Source organism: Apiospora hydei (assembly GCF_038363865.1).
Source record: "Apiospora hydei strain CBS 114990 chromosome Unknown utg000006l_segment0_segment0, whole genome shotgun sequence".
NCBI classification, from domain to species: Eukaryota; Fungi; Ascomycota; class Sordariomycetes; order Amphisphaeriales; family Apiosporaceae; genus Apiospora; species Apiospora hydei.
The window spans coordinates 3370376-3393440 of record NW_027117365.1 but is presented as its reverse complement, the minus strand read 5'-3'; the positions used below and the strand labels follow the sequence as shown (position 1 = coordinate 3393440).

Here is a 23065-nt window from a genome sequence, read left to right as displayed (position 1 = left end):
GTCGTGATGATAAGTACATCTCATTTTTTACAGGTTTCGTTTCTTCAAACATTATACATATATACATATAGTTTTCTCTGTTCAAGACAGAAGAGAGAGGATAGCTCTCTCGTCTCCAAAAGGGGCCTCTCCTTCATTGTTCACGTTCTCCTCATGAAGAAAACGGCAATGGTACCCGCCACGGCGGCACCAGCCGCGACACCTTCTAATGCTACTAATGATACATCCCGCATCCGTATGGCGACCTTGCGATCGCTCACCAGATCACGGGCGGCGTCTTTCCAAGTTGACGGTGTTGTTATCATTTCCCGCCAGGACGCCGCCGGCGTGGAAGCCGACTCAGCAGAATCGATCTCGACGGGTATCCCCTCCGCCATAATAACGGGATCAGGGCTGCCAGTTATCTCCGTTGCCGCCGGGGTGGTAGCGTGGGCTGCCGCCGTCGTCAACGCTTCAGCTTGTTGTCGCTGCTGTCGCTCCTCTTCTCTCTCGAAGTCGCGGGCGATGCGCTCCTCCTCGAGGGCCTCGCGGACCTTCTGCTCGAAGCCGCGGACGAGGCGGGCGCGGCGCCAGGGCTCGGCGCCGAACTGCAGGACAAGGAAGAGCAGAACGTTGACGCCCATGAGGCCCCAGGTGCCCCAGGTGCTCATGCGGCGGATCTTGTCGCTCCAGATCTGCTCCTCGTGGTAGCGAGCCAGGATGCCGGAGCTGAGGTCGTGGTTGAGGCGCTCCGTCTCACGCTCGGCCTCCTCGAGCTCGCGGGCGCTGTCGGCGACGCCCGTCTCGAGCTCGTAATCGGAGCGGTAGAGGCTGGTGAAGCGCTCGAAGTCGGCGGGCGTCCAGGTCTTCTGCCGGGCCAGCAGAGTCGTCACCTCGCGCTGCGTGGCCGAGCGCTCGTCGACGCGCGACTTGTAGGTGTTGCGGGTCTCGTGCAGGTGCTCTTGGGCCGCGGCCAGGGAGGCCTCGAGGTCCGAGATGCGCGATTTCAGCGTCTCGATGCCGGTGTAGCCGGTCAGGACGTTGACGCGCTGCGAGGCCCGGAACAGGGAGGACTGGAAGCGGTCCATGAAGGAGGCGAACTTGTCGGCCATGGGGGAGGCGGTCGTGGATTGCGAGGGCAGAGACGGGTCGGTCGTCATGGTACTGGAGGCGGGGGCTTGGTTGGAGGTCTTTTGGGACGCCGTGCCATCTTTGGAGAGGGGGCTGGTATGGGCAGAGGATTCTGAAGAGTTCGAAGAAGGTGACGATGAGGGAGTGCGAGACGAAGACGAGGACGATGACGGTGTAGTCGGCGGCGGGGGCGATTTCGAGACATTGCTGGGGTCGAGATGTGAAAAGTCGGGGGCGTTCCGCCATCAGGAGGAGGCCTGGAGGAGAAGCGGCGTAGCTGGCTCTTGTACTTGGGATTGAAGCTGTAGTCGTCGAGGACGAGCTTGAGCGTCCTCGAGGGAGACACGGCGGATATTGTCGGGGCTTGCTCGTGCAGCAAGCGTGTGGTGATCCCGAGTATGGGCCGCCATACTCGAGAAGGTGGCATGTTTCAATTGAGGTGGAATTGAAACAGTCTCGCAACACCTTCGAGGTGCTGGAGGCTGGCGTGCTCGAAGCTCAAGGCTCGGGTCTGTCGATATAGCCAGCCCGATGGATCAAATTGATTTGGTGTCGACACAATGGGTGGCCCTGTAGGTAGTAGTTCGTCCCTACTTACCTAACACCAAGTATAGAGTAGAGTGGCACGTAGCGCTGTAAAAAACCTGAGGTCCGAGGCACACCGAGTCCAGTGGTTCCGTTCCGTCATGCCCGATAAGATCAGAGATGCCTAGGATGCTGGTCGGGGCCCTCACCGCCTGCCCGTCGCAGACGGCAGGAGCAGGGGCCCCTCGTTGGATGATCGCTGCATCGCCTTGTCCACCCCACCTGCCCTTGACTTGGATGGAGGGGTAGCTTTCTCTTGCTCGTACACGGTACACGGTACACCGGCCCAATTGGCGGGACTATCTTGTGTTTTGGTAAGCAGCACTTTTACCAGGTTGATTGATGGGTTCAATCGGTCAGGTCCCAAGTACAAGTAAATAGTAAGGCAGTGTTCTGAGTCGCGACAAGTTTTGCAGCTCTTCATTAACCTGCCCCCTTCCTCCTCCATACCTGCCTGCCTTGTTCTCTTCCTCTTCCCTTCTCCTTCCCTATATCCCAAACTCCCGGAAAAACTTACTAGACAGACGTCTTATTATACCCTCTAGTATAGGTGCACTCGTTTCACCATCCCAAACTGAATTATATCGCATTCATTTTGCGTGACGTCATTCTATAGATTATTTTTTCTACAAAAGTGCCAACCAAGTTCGCTCTCTCATCCCAGGGTTGGTACTTACCAATTTTGCGTACATCGTATTGACCGGGACAGAAAGGAAGTATTCCGCCTACACAGATAGACCTCAGCAACCATGGGCTCAACCAACCAGACCAACCTGCCTGCCCTGGCCACAAACCCCAAGGCCATCTTCTTCACCGATTTCGATGGCACTATCACGCTCCAGGACACCAATGACTACATGACGGACAACCTGGGCTTCGGATACCCGCAACGCCGCAGCAACATGGACGACGTGCTCGACGGCAAGCGCACCTTTGCCGACGCCTTCAAGGAGATGCTGGACAGCGTCAAGACGCCCTTCGACGAGTGCCTGCGCGTGCTGAAAGACAACATCAAGCTGGACCCGGCCTTCAAGGAGTTCTTCGACTGGTGCCGCGCCAACAACGTCCCGGTCGTCGTGCTGTCCGGCGGCATGCAGCCCGTCATCCGCACCCTGCTGGCCCATCTGGTCGGCGACGAGGCCGTCAAGCATATGCAGATTGTCAGCAGCGACGTTGCCCCGAGCCCGGGCCACACCGACATCAACGAGGAGGGCGGCTGGACCATTGCCTACCACGATGAGAGCGAGCACGGCCACGACAAGAGCCTGGAGATCCGCCCGTACGCCGCCCTCAAGGAGCGTCCCGTCATGTTCTACGCCGGCGACGGTGTGTCGGATCTTTCGGCCGCCAAGGAGACGGATTTGCTGTTTGCTAGGGCCGGCCGGGGTAAGTCATCGGGCCTTTATCGGTGCCAACGAAGAAGAAACGTGCCGTGCATAAAACTTGCTAACTTGTGCTCCTCACCCAAACAGACCTTGTCATCTACTGTGAGAGGGAGAAGGTGCCTTTCACCGTCTTCCACAGCTTCTCGGACATCCACAAGATTGTCCAGAGTGTCGTTGAGGGCAAGCAGACCGTCCAAGAGGCTGCTACCGGTCGCAACTAAAGTATACATGATGACCCTTGCCAAGCTGGTGCGCGATAGATTTGGGCCTTTTTGGACATTTACGATTCATGCAAATTAGACATGTTAGAAATGAAATAGAGGAATAGACTCGGCGTTCACATGGGTTGCACTACAAACGCCTCTCCAGAGATCCAACGGCCGCACGCCTTGTTGGAACTCCTTACTCCGTATTCTCGCGTATATCAGTGTAAGCCGAGGGGATCCCACAACGTTCAACTTTATTATGGATTTCAGGAATTTCCGGCTTATTATCTTCATATACAAGACCGCAACTAAGGGCCGGGGTTAGAGGAGTCACCGTGCCCTCCATATCTGCCGGCGTCGGCATGCCGCAGCTGCAACAAAGATCCACATCATCATGATATCGTTCGTTCAATTGCCGCCTCAACTGATACTGAGCCCCGATCTATCTTCAAGACGATTCCAGGCGCACACGAGACGAAAATACCTCGCCTTTATCTGGGGTCCGGAATCTTGATCGTGTGGTTATGGCACGATGTATACTGGACAAGCTGACCCACCCAGGCCTGCGTTTCCAAGAGACGCCGAATAATTGACCGGAAAGGGGATCCTCTGATGTTTTAGAAGCCTCGCGTCTAATACAAGAAGCTGGAGGCCGGACGCCGCACAAACCCAACCAAATCCACACTATTCATAGCATCTACCGATCTATACCTCTTTCTACATCCATCTGCAGCTTCAACCAGTACACCAGTCCTTTGAACAGAGCAACCAGTAGTCGAAACCATGGCCTCCAAACAAAGCATCATCTCCCTGCACACGATGATCACCAAGTCCATGATCTCGTCCAAGAAGAAGTCCCACCGGATCGCCTCCCCGCTCTACACCCGGCAGCTCTACTCGGTCCTCTTCCGGACCGCGGGGATGCCGTACCAGCAGACCGTCATGGCGGCGAAGAGGGCGATGGCGATGGGGTGCAGGACAAAGGTGCCCGCGACCTGCGCTAGCATGCCGGTGGTGAAGGGCGCCACGGCCCCGCCCGAGCTGCCGAACGCGCTGATGACGCCGAGGCCGCTGACCTGCTCGCGCCGGCTCAACGACTTGGTGAACACCGAGGCGGCGCAGGGGTAGACGGGCCCCAGCAACAAGCCGACGACGGCGAGCGCCACCGAGTCCCCGATTACGTTGGGCACCCACCACACCAGGGCCTCGAAGACGGCCGAGCCGGCCACGAGGACGTACACGAACGTCTTCTCGCCGACGCCGACGCGGCTCGCGAGCGGCGACAACAGGAACCGGCCCAGCGTGATGCCCGCCCAAAAGCCCGCCGTCACGTACCCGATCGACGACGGGTCCACGCCGCTCGCGGGCCGCTCCGTCATCAGAAAGGAGATGACCCAGCCCGAGATGGAGACCTCGGCGCCCTGGTAGGCGAATATGAACAGGGCGCCGAGGACCACGACTTTGGACTTGAACGCGGCGAACATGGCGCTGCTACTACTGCCAACTACCGGCGGTGATGCGGCGGTCGGGGTAGTAGTCGCCGTGGTGGTGGGTAGTGAAGAAACAACATCTTCACGTTCATACCCCCAAAATGCCCATGTCGCAAAGGCAAGGTTGATGACCGCCAGGGACAGAGTGAGGAAGTAGTAGCGCGACCAGACGGTCTGCCCGACAGTCACTATTGTGGTGGCGATGATGGGCCCGACGGTACCTCCTATCCCATAGCTACCATGCATGGCGCCAAGCATGGCGGTTCCGTGACCTATATGATCGCTATGTTAGCCTTGCAGTAGCATAGAAGAAATAACAAATCAATGCCATCCCTTGCAATGGACAAATGAGAAGAAAAACGAGTTCTCACAACCACCGCAAGTATCCTGTTAGAGTAACAGGCTACGGCGGAAGAAATAGGCCCAGATCAGGTAGCAACATGTTGGATAAAAAATGAAGGGCACTCACGCAAGTTGCCGCAGAAAACATTCCCAATAGCTAGACTCACAGCGTAGCCGAACCCGATGAAGAAGAAGCATATCACCACAAGCGGGAACGGCGCCGTGCAGACCATGGGGATGTAGCCGCAGGCCATCAAGACCTGGCTCAAGGCCAGTGTTTTAGCTCGGCCCAACCGGGCCCGGATCGAGTCGATGAAGGGCGCGGCCATGATGAAGCCGATGGCGTTGCCGATGAAGATGAGTGACACCACGGCGTAGCCGATGTTATAGTAGCTGGGAACGATTTTCGTTTTAGTTTATCGAATCATCTAGATACAGCGGCGATAACTTGCAAGCGCTTGGTGCTGTGTGGTAATACTTTGTCTCGGGGAGGGGGGAGCGAATAGGGGGAGTTTGATGTATATAAAGCAGGCGACATAACCTAGTAAAAGGTTCACTTACGTCTCCATATACGGGATCAAAGCACCGGGCGCGGCGTCGTTGAGCCCGCCCAGGAGCTGCATCAGACAGATCGACATCAGCCTGTACCGGTTCATGGGCGGGTCGGAAAGGCTCTGCAAAGCCTCGACGGCCTCGACTTCTCCCGCGGCGGCGCCTCCTCCACCTATGCTTGACGTAGGAGATGAAGGGCCGGAGGAAACGCCGCCGCCGCCAGCAGCCGTGGTTTGCGCCGGCACTGCTACTTCCCCATCTCGAGAACCAACGGGGGTTGACAGCGGTTTGGTGGTTGCCTGCAGTTCGATGTCGTCGTCCCGCTGCGGCACGGCGGGATACGTACGCGAGACGACCCGCTCGGGTGCGGTCGGTAACGCGGAAGCGGATTCCACATGGACCAGGGCCCCGAACATGGGCGAGTCCATCTCGACTATGTGCAGAGATGTGATACTCTAAATTAAGAGCACGGCTGAAAGTAGAGGACGCGGTAGTGGAGGCTCTATCCAACGGGGACGAACGACTGAAGGAGCGATCTATAAGAAAGGGAAGTACGTTCAACAGCAAAATGTATTTGAGCCAAACCCACAATGGCTTCCTCTCCTCTGCTTCCCCAGATTGGAAATACGGCGATTTGTAATCAACTAGTGAGTGAGGCTCACCGATGAACCCTAGACGGGCTCTGGCGATAAACGGAAGACATTGGCAGTGGGGAATAATAGATACGATGACGGCCTCTCTCGTTGGTTATCTGACAAAGCGTCGTTCCGGTCATGATGATGAACAGGCATGGCCAAAGACGCACCTAGATAGGTAAGTGGCACAACCCCTACGGAGAAACCGTCGTAGAAACTACGATGGCCAACAGCAGAGGCAGAGAGGAAAGCGGTACATACTTTAGGTATGGGTCCCCCGCATTTTCATGACTACCCCAAGACGCGGGGGGACGGGGTCAAGCTGCAATAAACTCCGCCTGGCTCCGCGGGTCTAATCGCTGTCCAATATGTGTCGTCCCAGGTCAAGCAATGCATGTGGTAACTACTTGTATATATGAGGCCCGTACAGAAAATTGCCCGTACGTCCATCATTACTCTCATGGTATGGTCTGTTGTAAGACAAACAGCTTTGACGTACTAGGGTGGGCATCGCAATCCAACTATACAAAGGTGGGTGACATGAGGTGTGAAGCTGCCTTCTCAAGTGGTGCTGTTACTTACCCACAGCAAGCTCGAGAAAGGTGTCACAAATCATCGGCAGAAGCTCCATATGGTGTGGCTCAAATTTGTTGTTTCATTATTTCTTGTTGTATATCGTGTAGAAACCTACTTGGGCTACTGCTGTTCATCTTGGATATCTGAACTTATGGATCGGAAGAACTCCGGTAGATTCAGAGCCCATAGTAGCTGCCAAAAATTACCCATTCTTGGGTCCTCAAATCCTCATCGGCGCACTTTTCTCCATACCACCTCGGACTGAACCCTGCACATCAAACCCCAAAGCAGACGCTAGGATTCAAACATGGGCAGGCCTAAGCGTGATATCCGTGCTGCGGCCGAGGAGGCCATGACCCCTCCGGATACGCTCAGCGAGAACCAGTCTCTCGCCCGTGTCATCAAGGCCGAGGGAAACAACATGTACAGCTGCCTCTTGCCCAGCCGAAAGAACGTCGTCGTGGAACTCGCCGATCGCTTCCGAAACACCATATGGATTAAGCGCGGTGGTTACGTTCTGGTTGACCTGTACCCTACCCCCGAAGCCAAGAGCAGAGCCGAGGGCGGCATTTCCAACATCGTCCGCGACGAGAAAGCATGGCGCAAGCAGAGCTACTGGTACCCTCAAACTCTTTCTATCGCAGTCAAATCGTGTTGACTAACCCGACCTTAGGCCCAAGGAGTTCGCAAAGAATACCTACGACGACGAGGATGAAGACGAGTCCAACGTCGGCAAGATGCCTCCTTCCGATTCGGAGGATGACGAGTGATACATCAATGCTGTCCCTTGCATCAATCACGTCTTCTTCGCTCTCGACAGTAACCGTGGCGCATGCTCAAAGTCCTGATTTGCAGCAAACCATGACGAAATCGTAGTAATTACCATCACGGCGATTACAACGCCAGAACTGACAGAGGTGCTGGGAAAGACATTCCAAGCCCACTCTTGGACTGCCCACAGACCGTATTGGAATATGGGGTGAGCGCCACTTCGCCACAGGAGGTACGGAGTGGCCCAGGCGATATAGGTATAGAACTGATAGTGAAGGGACCGAGCGAAGAGGAGTCCGATGATATTGGCTGAAAGAATGGTGGTCATGATGTACGTCGCAGTGACACCCGAGGCCACCATAGGCTCTTCTTGGGCACTGAAGGGCGAGTGGAACTGCAAGATGGGAGATACGATCGCCGCTAGAGACTTGTGCGAAGGTTTCAGCCACTTTTGGATTGCGAAAGTAACCAGGACTGCCACGTGTAGACCTAGGAGTAAAAGAGCAAAGGGTCGACTGAGGAAGATATCTTCGCCGACGAAACGCCAATTGACAGTCCACTTGAAGAAGAACTGCCTCGACAGCTCAAAAGCTCGTGACAAGTAGCCGCTTGCATTTTCCTTCAGAAAAGGAGCGCCAATGACGAACTGAACCTGGGCAATGATCGCAGCCGACCTGAGAGCTCCGGTGTAACCCCGGCCTTGGAGTAGGATGACGCCAACAGCAGGCAGAATCAGCAGAAGAGTCATTTTGATACCCAGACCCCAGGTGAAGGCCAGGCAGCCGAGAGTCCATGCCCTACGCTGAAAACAGAAGATGGTGGCCCAGAAGAAGAAGACGGCAAAGCAATCGTTGAAACAACGTAGGACGAATATGCTGTGCAGACGCTTGGATGCGATCAACAGAGGAAAGACGTACGGAGGAACCTGGCAAGGTCAGATATATGCTCGCTCACGCGCCTTCCAAGAAGCAAGTTCTGCCGGCTGGGAAACGTACCTTGGCTTTCCAGTAGCACATCATGACAAGTGCCAGGGTGACCATGTATAGACCCGCAAAGAGCTCCTGCGCGAGGAGAATGTTGGTTCCGTGGTCGGTGAGGTTGTACAGCGCGGTGTAGGTGTATACATGGGCGGCCGGGTAGACGAGGGGGCCGGTGCCTCCCTTGATGACGGTGTAATCGCGCTCGCCTGACACATACTGGGCAACCTGTTCCATGTATGCCTTCCAGTCAATCTCGGTGTCTACGAAGCATGCTGTGTCAGTACTCGGTCCCAGAACACGGTAGGTTGGCTTCAGCATTGCAGCAGCTTACAGGGGACCTTCCAGATGATCAGGGCGCACAGCGCGGCATCGAGGAGGAACAGGGCGAGCGGCACCAGCTTGGCGAGGACATGGCGATGGTTCGCAATGTCGAAGACTAGATTGCGAGCCTGCGCAACGAGTCCTGGCTGGTGATCTGCCATGGTGGTATTGGTTTTAGCGGCCAGGATGGATGGATGCTAAGCTGCGCTACGCGTTCAGCCGCGTTGATGTATTGACAGAATGACGTTCAGTTAAGGCCAGATTGAGACATGCATTGTCCAGGCTCTTTGCTTATTGGGGTGGCGCTGGCCGGGCTGGAGGGGGATTGGACACGCTAAAATCAGATGGTAGCGCTTGGGGTTCAGACGGTAAGCCGCTAAAACCTCTACTAACTCGGCGAAGAGGCCGTCAGCAAGCCACTTACTTGATGGGCTCGGCAATCGGTGACAACTTCAGCTCGTTGGGTGCACTTGCACTACAGCCGCACAGGAGTCCATTATTTCGCAGTATGTTTTTCTTCGCCAAATCAGTAGCAGGTAGGACCAGAGGCTATTTCGCTTCCATCCAACGTGGTGGTTTCTTGTATACATCCATCCACAGGCCCTCACTTACAGCTTGGGCTGGTTCAGAGCTTCGTCAGCCAGCTCAACCACACGTTCAGCACATCCATACGAACCCTGATATCCCCAACCAGCATGCCCGTAGTTGTGAACAACCCAGGTACCGCCTATCTTCTCCTTCTCTAAGCGCACGCCGCCATTTCGATATGGCCGAAGCCCGACTCCGTGCCGAACGACATCGAGTCCCTGCACGCCCTTGCCATCAGCCAGCTCGGGGACCATCTCCACCGCACGCTTCATGATCCGCAAGGCCGTGTTCGGGTCGGCCTGGCTCTCCCACTGGCCCTTCTGGTAGGTGCCGCCCAGGATGGTGCCCCTCCGGCCGCACGCGTCATGATGTAGAAGACGTCGCCCTCGGCGTCGTCGGTGCCCGACTTGGTGACCATGTAGGGGGCCTCGTTCCTGACCACCACGATCTGGCCCCGGACGGGAACGATGTCCTGGTCGGCGACGCCCCCGAGCCGCGACGCCATCAGCCCCGTCGTGTTGATGACCAAGTTGACCTTCTTCTTCTTGGAGCCCCCGCGTGGCCCCACGCGGCGGCTTCGGAGATGTGCTGAAGAACGCCTCGCTTGAACACGACGCCGTTCGCGCGGCACTTCCCGACCAGCCACGGCAGGTAGAGCATGGTGTTGATACAGACGGAGGTGAACTCGGCGCCCGAAGCCACGCCGCTCGGGAGCTCGTCTTTGGAAAGCTCGCGGAAATCCTCAAACAGGGTCTTGTACCAGGGGTCCTCCTTGAATAGGCCGTCAAAAGCGTACTCCCCGCCGCGTAGCTTCTCGAGGTCCTTCTCTCTCCGGTACACGCGCGATTCTTTTGGGGGGTTTTGTTAGTATGGTGCATGATTTAACATGGTTTTTAGCTGTATGCATACTCATTTTATGAATGCCGGCCTCGGGAACCTCCTCGGCTAATCTCTTCAATTCTGGCCATGTCTGCCGCTCCCATCGGCTCGACGGCTTGGTGGCCATCCTTGGTCTCATTAGCACCTGATCTGAGTTGCGTAAGACGAGGTTGCTTTACTTACGGCAGAACATTTGCGCCAGCCCATGGGGATGCGTATTCTATATCATAGTCTCCGGGCATATGCTTTGCAACGACCGTAATGGTGTTGGCACTTTCTTTGGACAAGAGGTAGGCTGAGGTCAGTCCAGACACCCCGGCGCTTTGTGAAATGGTGTTAGTCTTGAGCTCGTGAATAGTTTCGGGCTGGCTCTTCATACCCGACTACAACTACGTTCGGCATGGCCACTGATCTCGGTTGGGTTCGGCCGAGGTAAGTCGAGGGGGTTTGGTTCTTTGGTGAGCAGAAACCCTATTGCGCCTGTTGAGTGAGCACCGGTTCTTTGACAAGAACGATGGCTAAGATACGCATATGTCACAACTGATCGGGACTACGTGAACTATATGTATGTTTATAGTTGAGATAACGGTTATGCAGTAGTAGAGCAATCGGCGTCGTCATAGGACGCGAAGGGCGTTGGTGTCCAGCCCATTGGCCAATCGGCTTTCATCGGCGGCGGGGCCCTCTGCTCTATCGAAAGCCGAGCCGACCTAATTCGGACCATGTCCGTACTTTCACTACTCATGAGATAAGCTCATGTCAGTTGCATTCATCATGGTTGATGCACTGCAACAACGGCTTAGAGCATCGTGTGATGTGTTTCGGCTTCGGCGTGACTCATAAACTATTGGACTCGGCAAATCCCCCTCAATCGACTCCCCGGGTTTCCTATCGTCACTCTTGCCGGTCTTCTGCCGTGTCGCAAGTTGAACAATTTCCCCCAGGGGCTTCGGACGAAATGATCTTAGTCGGCATTCCCTTCTCCTCGGGATGACATCCACTGCTATATCGGACAGCACCGGCGCAAGGCATACACCTTATAGAGAAGAAACGGGATTCCAGGTTCTTTGGTGTTGGCTCTCCCGCTGGTCTTACATGCACTGAAGCATGAGAGATCATAAGTATGTTTCACGAATTTAGGCTGCAGCACACTATACCATGATATAGACCTGCAAGATGCTGGAGACAAAGGATACTCTCATATTGTGACAGCAATATGCTGTTAAGCCATCCCTCTGTAGCTCCTAGCGTACACCACTGCAGCTTCCTCCGTATCATATAACACTAAGCGCAGACGTAGAACACAAAAAGGTTGAATATCATATGGGATAATTCACATATGCATTATTGGCGAGCGTAGTTGCTACTACCATGATTTCCACTCGCACTTTTCTGTTGCCGCCTGTTCTGGTGGCAGAAGTAGTGAAGTGCAGCCGTAAATCTGGTGATCAGATCCACCGCCTTGATGTGCCTAGCTCGTGTTATTGATATGTCGCTTCTAGGAAGCTGATGACTTTAACATACCAAGATGAGATAGACATCATATACAAACCAGAACAACGAAAGACGCAGGGGTCTGGCGCTGTATCGACCGGTCTATTGGTGGTATATGGGGTTACACTTGCTACTCATCCCATAAACAAGTCGATTTGCCGCAAAGTCCCCATTTCCTACGAAGAACTACTAACCAGATGGACTTGGCCCTTGATGAAGGCTTCGTCAGGCATGATGGGTTAACTACTTAGACATGCTGAAATATATCATTTCAGACCTGTATCCGCTCCAGACCGGCCCATGAGTGCAATGGAAAATCAGTCACATTCAATGGGTGGGTAAAAAGCAGGTGCAGATAGCAGCCAAGAGGATCTGTATGCTGAAGACGTTGATAGGGAATATTCTCATCGTATGGTCACCACAACGGCAATGTGAGTAACTTCTACTACACCTTGCTGAAGTCTCAGGCTATAAAGGGCTGTGCCCGCTTCGCTTTGCTTCAAAGTTCCCGTTCCTATCACCACACTCTAAAACACAAGCCGGTTACCCCTATACTTATTTATACTCAACATTCTTCTCACACCAAGTTCTCCGATTTCCACAAACACAATATACACATAATGTCTGTCGAGGAGCCCCAGTCCGTCAAGATTCCTGACAACAACCAGGCTGTCTGGCTTGCCTACGCCAATGAAGTCAAGGGCTACCTTCTCGGGGCGACCCAGGTTGGCCCCAAGCAGCGCCTCTACATCGCACCGCCCTCGCGTGTATTCGGTGGTGGTGCCGACAGCGCCCTGCCCGTCTTCAACAAGCGAATCCACGATTACTCCAACTACCTGATGGAGAATGACGGCTCTCCTTTCTACGTGAAGACGGACATTGACTACATCCAGTATCTGGCCAGGTACGTCTTCCAACCTCAACAACCTCCTCGTTTCCGCGCATATTAGGTTCATCCAAGCTAACTTGAGCGTCACAACAAGATGGATGGAATTCGTCAAACCTGTGAGTCAGTCCCTCTATAAACCAAATCCCCGAACCGCCCTTCCCCACTTCTTCCAAACACGCTCTTGCTCCCTTGTGCTCCTAGGACAATGCCACTAGCGCGACGGCCAAGGAGGAGCTCGCCAAGCTCCGTTAGGAGCTGGAGATGCGGGAAGCAGAGCTACGCGAACCAGGAGAAGAAGGAGCTGCAGGCGTACAAGAGGTACGTGCTCGAGTGCCGCGAGCGGGCCGAGGACCCGGAGCCCTACGAGGACCACGTCTCGGACAAGCTCGGAAACCTGCACGATGGCTGGCGGAACACGGCCGCCAAGGTCGAGAACAAGACGCGCGAGGTCTATGGGTCGGTCTACGCCAACATCCTCCGCAAGCTGAACCAGGCCCAGGACAGTGTCACTTCGACGCCCGGGTACGTTTCCTCTCCATCTTCTCTTTCTTTCTTCTTTTCAACGTATAAGAGAACATGTGCTGTGTATCTAACACGTCACCGGTTATGGGTTGGCCAGAATCACCATGCAAGCCACGGACCGCGAGTACAAGGCCTCCGAGACCGTGGACGCCGCCAACGTGTACCAGCGCCCGGCCTGGACCCTGGGCGGCTTTGAGACGCACGCCAAGCAGATCGCGAGCCTCAGCGCCGATAACGCCAAGAACAACGTGGTCTGGGACATCAGCGCCAGCAAGGGCCAGAGCCGCAAGTGGGAGGCCTTCGGGCAGTCGAGCAGCGCGGCGCAGTCCGGCCCCAACAACTTCCTCGTCGCGAGCCACGACGCCTCGAGCAGCCGCGAGTCCAAGCTCGACCAGGGCCTCAACGACGTCGTCGACGACATGACGCTGCGTCTCGCCTTCAAGCGCGTCGAGACGTACGACATCAGCGCCGGCGGCTGGACCAGCAACCTCGACATGTTCAAGCTCGAGGAGGGCGTCCAGTACAAGGAATACGTAAGACAAGCGTCTCCTTGCTTTTCAACCCCTTTCCCTGCCCAAAAGCTACGGAGTGGCATAAAAGCCCTTTCCCCCAAATATAGCACTTTGAGCTAATGAACTTTACTTCCCGCCCCTTTTACAGGTCAAGCCACAGGCCCTGCTTATCGGCTACGGCCCGTCTATGGACGTGACCTTCTCGGACAGCGCCAAGGCCAGCTTCGAGAAGAGCCTGCAGAAGGCGCAGGAAAGCTCGTCGACGGGCCTCAAGATCCTCGGCATGCCCATCACTGGCAGCTCGAGCAGCGCGTCCTCCCCTTCGGAGAAGAGCACCGGCGAGGCCCACTACAACAAGGACTCGGGCCTGCACATTCGCCCGGCGGAGAAGTTGTAAGCTTTGTCTCACCCTATTTTGCTTCCTCACTACCCCGAACTCTCTTCTTGTTTCCCCGTGGTAGCTAGCCAGAGCCCATCTGCCTTTCTATAAGGTTCATACATGATCAGCTGGTTCTTTCTAACCGTTTTGTTAACCGCATAGGTACCCGGTTGTCTTGGGCGTCCTTGGCAGTGTCATCAAGTTGCCTGTTGGGAAGAACTGAGGGCACTTTTCTTTTTCTTTCAATGGGTTTGTGTGGCATGAATGATGATGGTATTTCAGTCTGGAGGTTATTGCATCCATGTGCACAACCAGTGCCCTCCTTGGTTCATGTGACGTTACAAAGATGGAATCTGTCTTTGGGTCCCTTTCTCCCCCTGAGAAGCAACACTTCTTTTGACATCACTTACTAAAAATTGAACGGCATTTCCAATGTGGACCTTATGAATGCTTCCAGCTGGTGACTGAAACTGTTGTGCGCGTATTGCTACCAGCTGAGAGTAGGGGCTGAACTTTCAGACAGGGCACAGCATGTAATCACTAACTTCGATACTGGCCAGTGATGCAGTACAAATAAATCGCATATTAATATGACTCCCTGCAATCTAATGAAATGGCCTGGACCCTATGTCAGCAAAGGCCTTTGAAAGAGGCTAGATCTCTTCCAGACTTGGTTTATCTTACGACGATAGGTGCCAGTGTTACATTCACACATACTTACACAGCATACTTGGTAAGCGATGTAGGTGACATCTTAGCAGCGCGTTGACACGGCTGCTGGAGGTATACACACGCGATTTAGAAGGAATGCCGGACTCGGCGCGCTTATTGGCCCGCCACCTCTCTATCCGGCACAACTGAGCAGTGGGCCAGAAGAAGGAATGCGATGAGCGATGAGATGACGCCTGGCTGACCGACTTAATCCGGTCCCCAGTCCACCCGCGTTCTCATTGGCAATAGAGCAAAATCCAGTGCAGCGGCACGGGCTGAATAAGCAATTACACGCCGCCTCTACTTTCCCCGTCTCATGATTCATCTTCATCCCCTCTCTTGCAAAACTGCCGGCTGGCGCGTTTGTTATAGCTCTACGTGTGTGCAACGCTGACGATCCGGTTCGACGGTACCGATTTCTTTAGCGAATGCGACTCGAGGGCCAAAAAAGAAACCGGTGTAACGATGACAAGTCAATTTGATGTTTGCTTCTTGAGACATGGACCGTTTTCTGACAATGTGTGCGTACCCCCAGCACGTCGTTGAAAATAAGAGGAGCAACATTGTCGGTCAAGTCAAGGGGGCAGAGAGGAGAGGGGAGAGGGAGGGCTGGGGAGAAAAGGAAAGTAGGGGTTTCGTCATGCCTTTGCTTCTTTTCTTCAATGGAAAGGGCAAAGCTGGGTCCTCGGGTCGCTGGGGGCTTCCGGTAGACTGGTACGTGGGCGAACCTGGTGCGTGCTGCTCTCAGGTCCTGGGCTGACCGCTGGATTTACCCAAGGGAGCGGAACGCTTTCTTATGCTTGTCTCACACACCCGTCTCCGTAGCTGGAGGATCATGATGCAAGCTGCTTGGGACCGGAGTTGATTGGTTTGCTTGCTTCCAAGGGATGGAAATGCTGGCAGGAAGAGTAACGACAAGCCTAGTGCTATCAGAGTTGACACAAGGACAGTGCAGTCAGTCGACCCCCCGTACTCAGTTCAGTTCAGCTCAGCTCTTATTTAGCCCGACGCATTGGATTTTCCCCAGACTTCTCCGACTGTTCATGATCTGACACCATTCTGGACTTTGGTGGCGTAAATCTATCTGACTTACATGCTGTGGCTGCTTTAGCCTCGAGTCGGCGGAGTGATTCCGTGGCTTCATAATCACACAATGTCGTCGCATGACGCGGGCGAGATTCCGTCCAATGCTTAGAAGCTGAGGTATATATGTAGGTAAGCATGTCAGTATGTGCTTACAGGCCATACGCAGGCAATGCAAGGAACGACCAGCCGGTTGACCTGGCTGGCTGACTCGTGCGGCTCGCAAAGCTGCGTAGGCAGAGGCAGAGGTAGACAGACAAACAGGCAGACAGAGGATTCACGGGAATCCCAAGACGGCCGGCCGGGAAGGAGAAATGGGGGCCGTCGCTTAAATGTAGTAGTAATATGCAACTCACCCCTCAAGTGGGCATATGCGCTGCTTTCACCACATGCAATCGTGTGTTGGCTGTCCCATCGTAATAAACCACAGCGGCCGGGAACGGAGTGCCTAGATTAGGTACGGCCGCCCGGCTACTTGCAAGCTTAGCACTTAGGCGGGCAGGGATCATGCGTTCCAGCGCTTCGGATACGATACGCAGCAACATCTCCGTTGGTTGAGATGAGGAACGAGTAGGTACAGTGTTAAAGTACAGTAAGTACGTCAGTACCTACTCAAGGTACCTTCCAAATCCCGACCGTTGGTTTGGGGTTTGGATTTGGTCCAGTGCGGATTCGGACGAAACGACCAAGTCAAACAAACGAGGCCAATCCTCCATTTGTATTTTCTTTTGATTCGATCCTTTTTCGCTCGTCACGTTTTCTGCTGTCTTCCAGCAGCTATTTTTAACACTAGTTACCTACTTATCACGGAAATCGTTTCATTATATCAACCAGGATATATTGACGAGGAAAGATATACAATTAAATCAATCCTGACGAATGCACCCGATCTTCAGAGGCGACTTCCATCTCTCCAATTTTGCAAAGCGCCCGACCTCCACACCATTATTTCCGAAATGGTTCGAGAAAGAGGTCATAGTGCTTCGGGTCTTGGCGCGATGCCCCAGTCGGCTGTCGCTCTTGGTGAGAGAGGGTTGCGTCCAAAGTGGGTGTACCGTGATCTCGGCTGCTGACGGATTTGCGACAACATGAGATCGTTGACTTGGAGCGTCCTTGTCATTGGCCGTCATACTCGGCGGTGCTCAGGGACATACTCCCGGGATATTCAAACAAATCAGAAGCCACGGTCAGGGTTTCCAGACGCCTATATAACCCGACGCACGCTGGATGCCAGCGAGCAGCCTAGACATTTAGGAGTAACCTGCTCCGAAGGCACATGCGACAAGGCGAGCAAAGCAGTGTCTGCCACGTTGGCAATAGCAGCTTGCAGCTAACGTCCCATCTAGACGAGGAACTGACCGTCGCTCCCCTGCACCCTTGTGCGATGCGACAGCATGAACGATACTATACTAGACTGCATTGCAGATGCCTATACTTATTTCGTTATCGTAGGACAATAGGATGCCTTGGAACCCCCAGTTTCGGTACTAGTATAGTCTGGTTGCTCTGCTTACTCTTGCTAGTGCAGTAGTCCCTATAGCTGATGCCGCCCGCATGACAAGTCACTCGGTTGGCGAGGTTGTGAATTTCAGGTGTATTGTATGTAGTAACATGACCTAGCAGCAACTTTGCCAACACAACAAGCGACTCACTTACTCCAGGTCTTGCGCCCTTCTCTTCACGAATTCTGCGCAAGAGAAGGCCAACATGAGGTCATCCGGGCTCGAACCGACGATCTCGGATTTATAACAGTGTTCATGAACCATAACAGAGAATACAGTGCTGACGGCAGCCCCCACCACCTTCCTGTTGCTTGTAACGTTCTCCTGGGGAGATGAGCCTATTGAACTATGGAACCAGCCAACTATCCTTGTTGTTGCAACACCATCAGGGGGACCATCGGAGAGAGCTCGGACATCAGAAATGCCCGCCCTGGCTTGCCTGGGCTGGGGCTACTATAAGTACAAGATGCCTGTGGACACGCTAAATCAATAATGGGCTGATCTGATGGGTGGTAGCTGGCACGGCAGGGCAGGGGGCTTGGGGGGGGTGCCTGTCGCGAGCAGCCAGCGTATGCATGTATGGTTGAACAGTGGCGCATGTGAAACAAAGCTGCACGTTGTTGGAATCTTTCTTTTCTCTGTCTCTCTCTCTCTCCCTCTCTCTGTGTGGCTGTTGAAGATACCAAAGAATGCACAACGTACGTAAAGGACAGTGCTAGGCCAGCCACACACGATGCCTACCTATCTAACCTATGGGAGCAATATCTCCGATGGAATGCTACCCAGTTTGGTGCCCCAGTCCACAATGCCAGTCCCTCTCACCAAAGTTTTTGAGTTTGGCTTTGGGGTCTTGGAGGAGTTCCGTGGGCTTGGTAAGTAGCGCGGAGGGCGGCTTCTGGGGCGGCAGCAATGATTGAAGCAGGCGCATAACCAAATCTAGGTATTCTGACTCGTGCAGGCAGGTCCTTTCGATGTGTGTCATGTATGTGCCTGATTCACCGTCGTCGCGAGTCGCAGGCACACAGCAGGCACATACAAGTAGCAGGTAGGCCCCCAAGGCCCCCAAGGCCCCTCCGGATGGGCCTCCATTTTGATCCATCTACTAGCAGCCCTATTGCATATGCATACTCTAAGTAAGTACCTACTCTCCGGCGAGAGGTGCGGTCTCATGCGGAAGGTCGTAGCTCGCTCGAGGGCCACTCCAGTTATATGTTTCGTGATCGCCGCCGACAAATGGCTGTGTCTAGGTAATAACCATATACTTGCTACAAAGCCAAGATCTATTGACGGGCAGAATCCCACCGTTCCGGAAGACCACTGCCTGCAAGACCCGCCCCTCATATGCACGTCTCCACATCCAGCAGTCGTCAAAAGGGCTCCAGGGCTCCAGGGCAGTCCAAGGCTTGGTTGGGCAGGCTCCGTTTGGGTCTTCGGGTACTTGACACCCTGCAACCCAGCGAGCCAGGCCTGTCAACCTCACCCTGCGGCGGGCAGAGGACCCCAAAAGAGCATTAGGCGGAACCAGGGTCGGGATGGGGGTGTGGTTGTACTGGCCACAGGCGACGAGCTAGCAATAGATTAGGTAGGAGGGTAGCTGGTAATGTAAGTAGGTAGCAACCAAGAAAAGCAAAAGAGGGAAAGACTGATGAGTGAGAGAGACGAGCGAGAGAGAAAAAAAGCCCGAACCAAGGAAATAAGAGCCTACATCCTGACCTACCTACCTACTTACCCGACAATACATACATACATACCTACTTTACATACCACCATACCACACCTCATACATACATGCTGCTACTGCACCCAGCACGTACGTACGGCTTTTTAGTACAACTCGACGCCCCGTCCACCCAACCTGTCGGTTTTCTTTTGCTTCCTTTCCCACTTCTCCTCATTCCAATGACCCTCGATCGCTCTGGCCTGGCCTCGTCGCGGGGCAGTAAATGATCGATTGTTGATCACCGAATTCTGTGTCTCACAAATCCCACTGAAATACCGCCTTTTCGCCTTCACACACGCTGCAAACAAAGAGGAGGACGCTATTCGTCGGTGCAGCTGCTACTCGTCTCGGCAACTCGTCGTTTAGTGGATATCACATCGCCTTTATCGCGGAAGGAGAGGCGACCCGACACAACAGCTAGTAAATGATATCGGCCACTACTCGCACCGCCATTATTCACATTTACTTTGTCGACACCGGATACCGCCACCAATTGATTGGTAGCTGCAACCACCCGCCGGCTTCGTTACGCAAACCATTAACAAGCGGCCAGGCCATTACCTGTGGTCTTTTTCTGCTGCCAGTCCGGATTATGCAAAGCAAATTGGGTTTACTGATTGGAAGTATATGACGATTGTCATAATTGGTCAGAGCAGGTCTACAAGAACGGCTCTCCAAGACCGTGGTCAGTACTTTGGAGGATCTTCACCAGCGGGGCGCGACGGGGTCGGTACGATTAGACTTGCGGCCTGTTTCTTCTAGCCTGTCAAGAACAAGGACAACAACATGAGCTCTTCGGCAATGGAAACGTCGGCGCAGTCGGAGGGGAACAAAGGGAAGGATAGGAAAGGTTTGAGCAAAGTTCTCCGTGGCCTTTCGCGCATGAGGACAATTCTCAAAAGGCCCAGCGAGCAACCACACAAAGCACCAACCAGCGATCCCCAAACAACAAAAGAAGCAACCGTGAATCCGTTGGCAAGGTACGTACAGCAGTCGCTTGATGCTGTGGCGGTGGTCTTGTTATAGAAAGCATCTACTAACACATGATAGTGGCGCCGCTGTGTCTAGTGCACCTCCAAAGGCGGCAGAACCTGAGAATGCCACCAGGATACCTCGCTCTCAGGTGTATGATGAGCGCGCGAGGAGGCTGGGCGACAGGTTCGGCTTGGAAGTAAAGCCTGCTGAGTGGAATGCGGCCCGGGGTGACGTCCTTCGAGTGGAGAAGCCGGTTCGGATTCGAATTCACAGGACATGCCACAAGTGTCAAGCAACCTTTGGCCCGGGTGACGCATGCCCTGGATGCCAACACCGCCGCTGCGACCAGTGTACCCGCAGCCCACCCAAGCGGTCCGAGGAGGAGAAGCAGGCCAGTCGGCAAAGACGTGACGCTGCGGCCACGGCTCAGAAAAATCAAGACCTGGCACCAATCATTCCGCATTACGGACTAGAGGATCCTATTATACTGAGCCGTCCAAGCCGAAAGCCTGGCGGCCAAGACCAAATTTACAAGAAGCACCGGATGCGGATCAGGAGGTACTGTCACGAGTGTCAAGCACTGTTCAAGGCGCCATCTCGTATCTGCGACCAGTGCGGCCACAAGCGCTGTGGCGACTGTGAACGAGTCCCGTGAGTTCAACTACAATACTACAGACCTTGCACATATACTGACCAGTGCTACTTTCTCCAGCCTCAAACAGAAAAAATACCCCCAAGGATACCCGAATGATGAGCCCGGCGCAAGTTGGTCACCCAGGCATATATGCCACGAATGCAGTGCAAGATTCCCGGCCGATGCTCCGGAGGCTGCCGAATGTGGTGATTGCTCTCACCAGCTTTGCCCAGATTGCCCACTGTTGGCACCCAAAAAGGGCCTGCCTGGCCCAGGTCCAGAGGAATTAAAGCTCCTCCACGAGCGCTTAGCCCAACTTTCTGTCGAATAACAGCGTTGGCTGGGGCGCCCTTTGTGCTTGCATGGAGTTGTTGAGATTTAGCAGAAGCGTGCTACCGTCATTTTTCTTTTCTTGATACCCTATACTCATTGTATATCGCATATAAACCACTGCATACTATCAGAGTCAATCTACGACATGTTCATTTGTTATCTGCGCCTGCCAAATTTACATCCTCGCAGGTGTATTACCTGGATATGTGCCACGGATGATGGGTACCGAGGTGTAACAAGAGTGCCACCAACTGCCCCCTCGTGACAGCTGCACATTAGCTGAAGCGAGCGGCGTGCTTATGTGAAACCTCAAATCACGCAACCACTGAAGAACCCAAGCAAGATATAAGCGACACGACCAACTGTTGTGATCAATCTGGTGATCCGCACAAATTACCGGCTTTACAACCAAATGAAGCAAAGACATTGTGGCCCAGCCATGTGGGTGAACGAGCTGCCGGGTCGGACCCCAAGCCCTGGAACGGCGGGGATGGCAAACAGCAAAGTGTGGAGGATGGGAGGGAGCGTGAACCGTTCTGCTGGAATCGACTTCCCCACGAAGTGGCATCCATACAGCCGGGACAACAAGCGACAGAGCCTCACAGGGCCACCACCAACCACTTTCCTGCTTCCTTGGCTTTCTGTCCGGGCCCGTACTCAAATGAAAGGCTTACATGCCATGCGGTGTAGAAACACTGCTGACAATTAGCATCTTATTTGTCGCATTGGACTTTTTGCTGGCGTTTCACGCCACACAAGCCTGGCAGATATCACTAGAGCCAGTTAGGTAACCCGGAATTTGGGGCGTTTCTTGTCTATGTTTGTGGCAGCCAGCCGGCCTTGCGAGGGATGCCCATGTGTGCGACCAAGAATCTGTATCAACCTTGGAGGTCTGTTGTTTCGATGTACCTGGCCCAAAAACCTTTAAGCTTCGTGACTTGATGGGCCAATTCGTCGCTAACTTAGAAGCACGTTCAGTAGCAGATCGCCTGTCCCGAGATTACCGATAGATATCCGTCCAACAGACAGTCAAACTGGACTTCCTTCGGGGTTCCCTTCGTATAACCACGTGCTGTAGTGCACGTTGTTAGCGGCTGGAGGGCTCAGCTGCTCAGGCTATGAAGGCCTAAACGACGAGGGCGCTAAAGAACCGCCGGGGCTCTGCTTCTAGTGTAGCATAGATGTTGATCACCGCTATATACCTGATTGACTTTTGTGCTTTCTCAACCTGCTAAGACCCTGATCGTCCCAACTACTTCCTTAATGAGGTTAACAGCTTCCAAGGACGAATGTCCGCCAGGGTTTTGCTTCTTCCTTTTTTTCTATTGACCGCCCTGATATCGGCGCGGCGCCAGCCAACTTGAACTATCAAAGCCTAGCGCCGCAGGCCGCGTGCCTGTCCGGTAGTCGAGCTTCTCACACTCCACGGGGCGGCTGGAGAAGACAAGGGGGTGAGCGACCATGTCTAAGTATAGATTGATCAGGCTGGCCTAGGCGGAATTGGTACCGCAAGCGGAAACGAAAGGCTGCAAGGACACACGATCAATAAGAGGAGACACGGCTAAGGGAAGTAGTGTTAGTACTAAAGGGCTGCCACAGAGAGCGGCTGAGATTCAAGACCACGGAAAGCGGCACATGGAGCCTCAGCAGCACTTTAGCTAGTTTCTTGTAGTGATATAGCGGGAAGAAGAAAATGGGTATCTAGGCCATTCTCTACACTGCAAGTCATACTAGCCGGAGCTGCTAGTCGCGTCGATCAGGCTCTCCCCTGATAATCGTGAGTTCGAAAGCGGCATAAACTGGAGCGAAGAGTGACCATCAAACCTGGATAGTAGTGATGAGACTCCGTACATGTACATATAAACTATTGAGCATAGGGGCCCAGGTGGTC

The 23065-nt window shown here is 54.1% G+C and overlaps 8 protein-coding genes across 8 annotated transcripts; 3 read left to right on the top strand and 5 right to left on the bottom strand.

Moving 5' to 3' along the window:
• Positions 1-140: 140 nt before the first annotated feature.
• On the bottom strand, positions 141-1139 carry PG997_008282 (sensitive to high expression protein 9; the record flags this gene model as incomplete). The annotated part of the gene is made up of 1 exon (XM_066812597.1): positions 141-1139. The coding sequence occupies one exon, from the start codon at positions 1137-1139 to the stop codon at positions 141-143; it is 999 nt and encodes a 332-aa protein (XP_066667939.1).
• A 1305-nt stretch (positions 1140-2444) lies between these two features.
• On the top strand, positions 2445-3301 carry PG997_008281 (uncharacterized protein; the record flags this gene model as incomplete). Its single annotated transcript, XM_066812596.1, has 2 exons — positions 2445-3081; positions 3168-3301. The coding sequence occupies 2 exons, from the start codon at positions 2445-2447 to the stop codon at positions 3299-3301; spliced, it is 771 nt and encodes a 256-aa protein (XP_066667938.1).
• Positions 3302-4179: 878 nt separating this feature from the next.
• On the bottom strand, positions 4180-6098 carry PG997_008280 (MFS general substrate transporter; the record flags this gene model as incomplete). Its single annotated transcript, XM_066812595.1, has 3 exons — positions 4180-5048; positions 5246-5511; positions 5680-6098. 3 exons carry the CDS (start codon positions 6096-6098, stop codon positions 4180-4182), a joined length of 1554 nt encoding a protein of 517 aa, XP_066667937.1.
• Positions 6099-7188: 1090 nt separating this feature from the next.
• On the top strand, positions 7189-7651 carry PG997_008279 (nucleic acid-binding protein; the record flags this gene model as incomplete). The annotated part of the gene is made up of 2 exons (XM_066812594.1): positions 7189-7499; positions 7555-7651. The coding sequence occupies 2 exons, from the start codon at positions 7189-7191 to the stop codon at positions 7649-7651; spliced, it is 408 nt and encodes a 135-aa protein (XP_066667936.1).
• A 26-nt stretch (positions 7652-7677) lies between these two features.
• Positions 7678-9114, bottom strand: PG997_008278 (uncharacterized protein; the record flags this gene model as incomplete). The annotated part of the gene is made up of 3 exons (XM_066812593.1): positions 7678-8577; positions 8648-8892; positions 8964-9114. The coding sequence occupies 3 exons, from the start codon at positions 9112-9114 to the stop codon at positions 7678-7680; spliced, it is 1296 nt and encodes a 431-aa protein (XP_066667935.1).
• A 259-nt stretch (positions 9115-9373) lies between these two features.
• Positions 9374-10797, bottom strand: PG997_008277 (D-amino acid oxidase-like protein; the record flags this gene model as incomplete). The annotated part of the gene is made up of 5 exons (XM_066812592.1): positions 9374-9428; positions 9566-9889; positions 10110-10389; positions 10451-10548; positions 10604-10797. 5 exons carry the CDS (start codon positions 10795-10797, stop codon positions 9374-9376), a joined length of 951 nt encoding a protein of 316 aa, XP_066667934.1.
• A 2217-nt stretch (positions 10798-13014) lies between these two features.
• On the bottom strand, positions 13015-14969 carry PG997_008276 (uncharacterized protein; the record flags this gene model as incomplete). Its single annotated transcript, XM_066812591.1, has 5 exons — positions 13015-13287; positions 13445-13828; positions 14031-14321; positions 14627-14723; positions 14938-14969. The coding sequence occupies 5 exons, from the start codon at positions 14967-14969 to the stop codon at positions 13015-13017; spliced, it is 1077 nt and encodes a 358-aa protein (XP_066667933.1).
• A 5049-nt stretch (positions 14970-20018) lies between these two features.
• PG997_008275 (uncharacterized protein) lies at positions 20019-21172 on the top strand (the record flags this gene model as incomplete). Its single annotated transcript, XM_066812590.1, has 3 exons — positions 20019-20212; positions 20283-20858; positions 20905-21172. 3 exons carry the CDS (start codon positions 20019-20021, stop codon positions 21170-21172), a joined length of 1038 nt encoding a protein of 345 aa, XP_066667932.1.
• Between the last annotated feature and the right edge of the window lie 1893 nt (positions 21173-23065).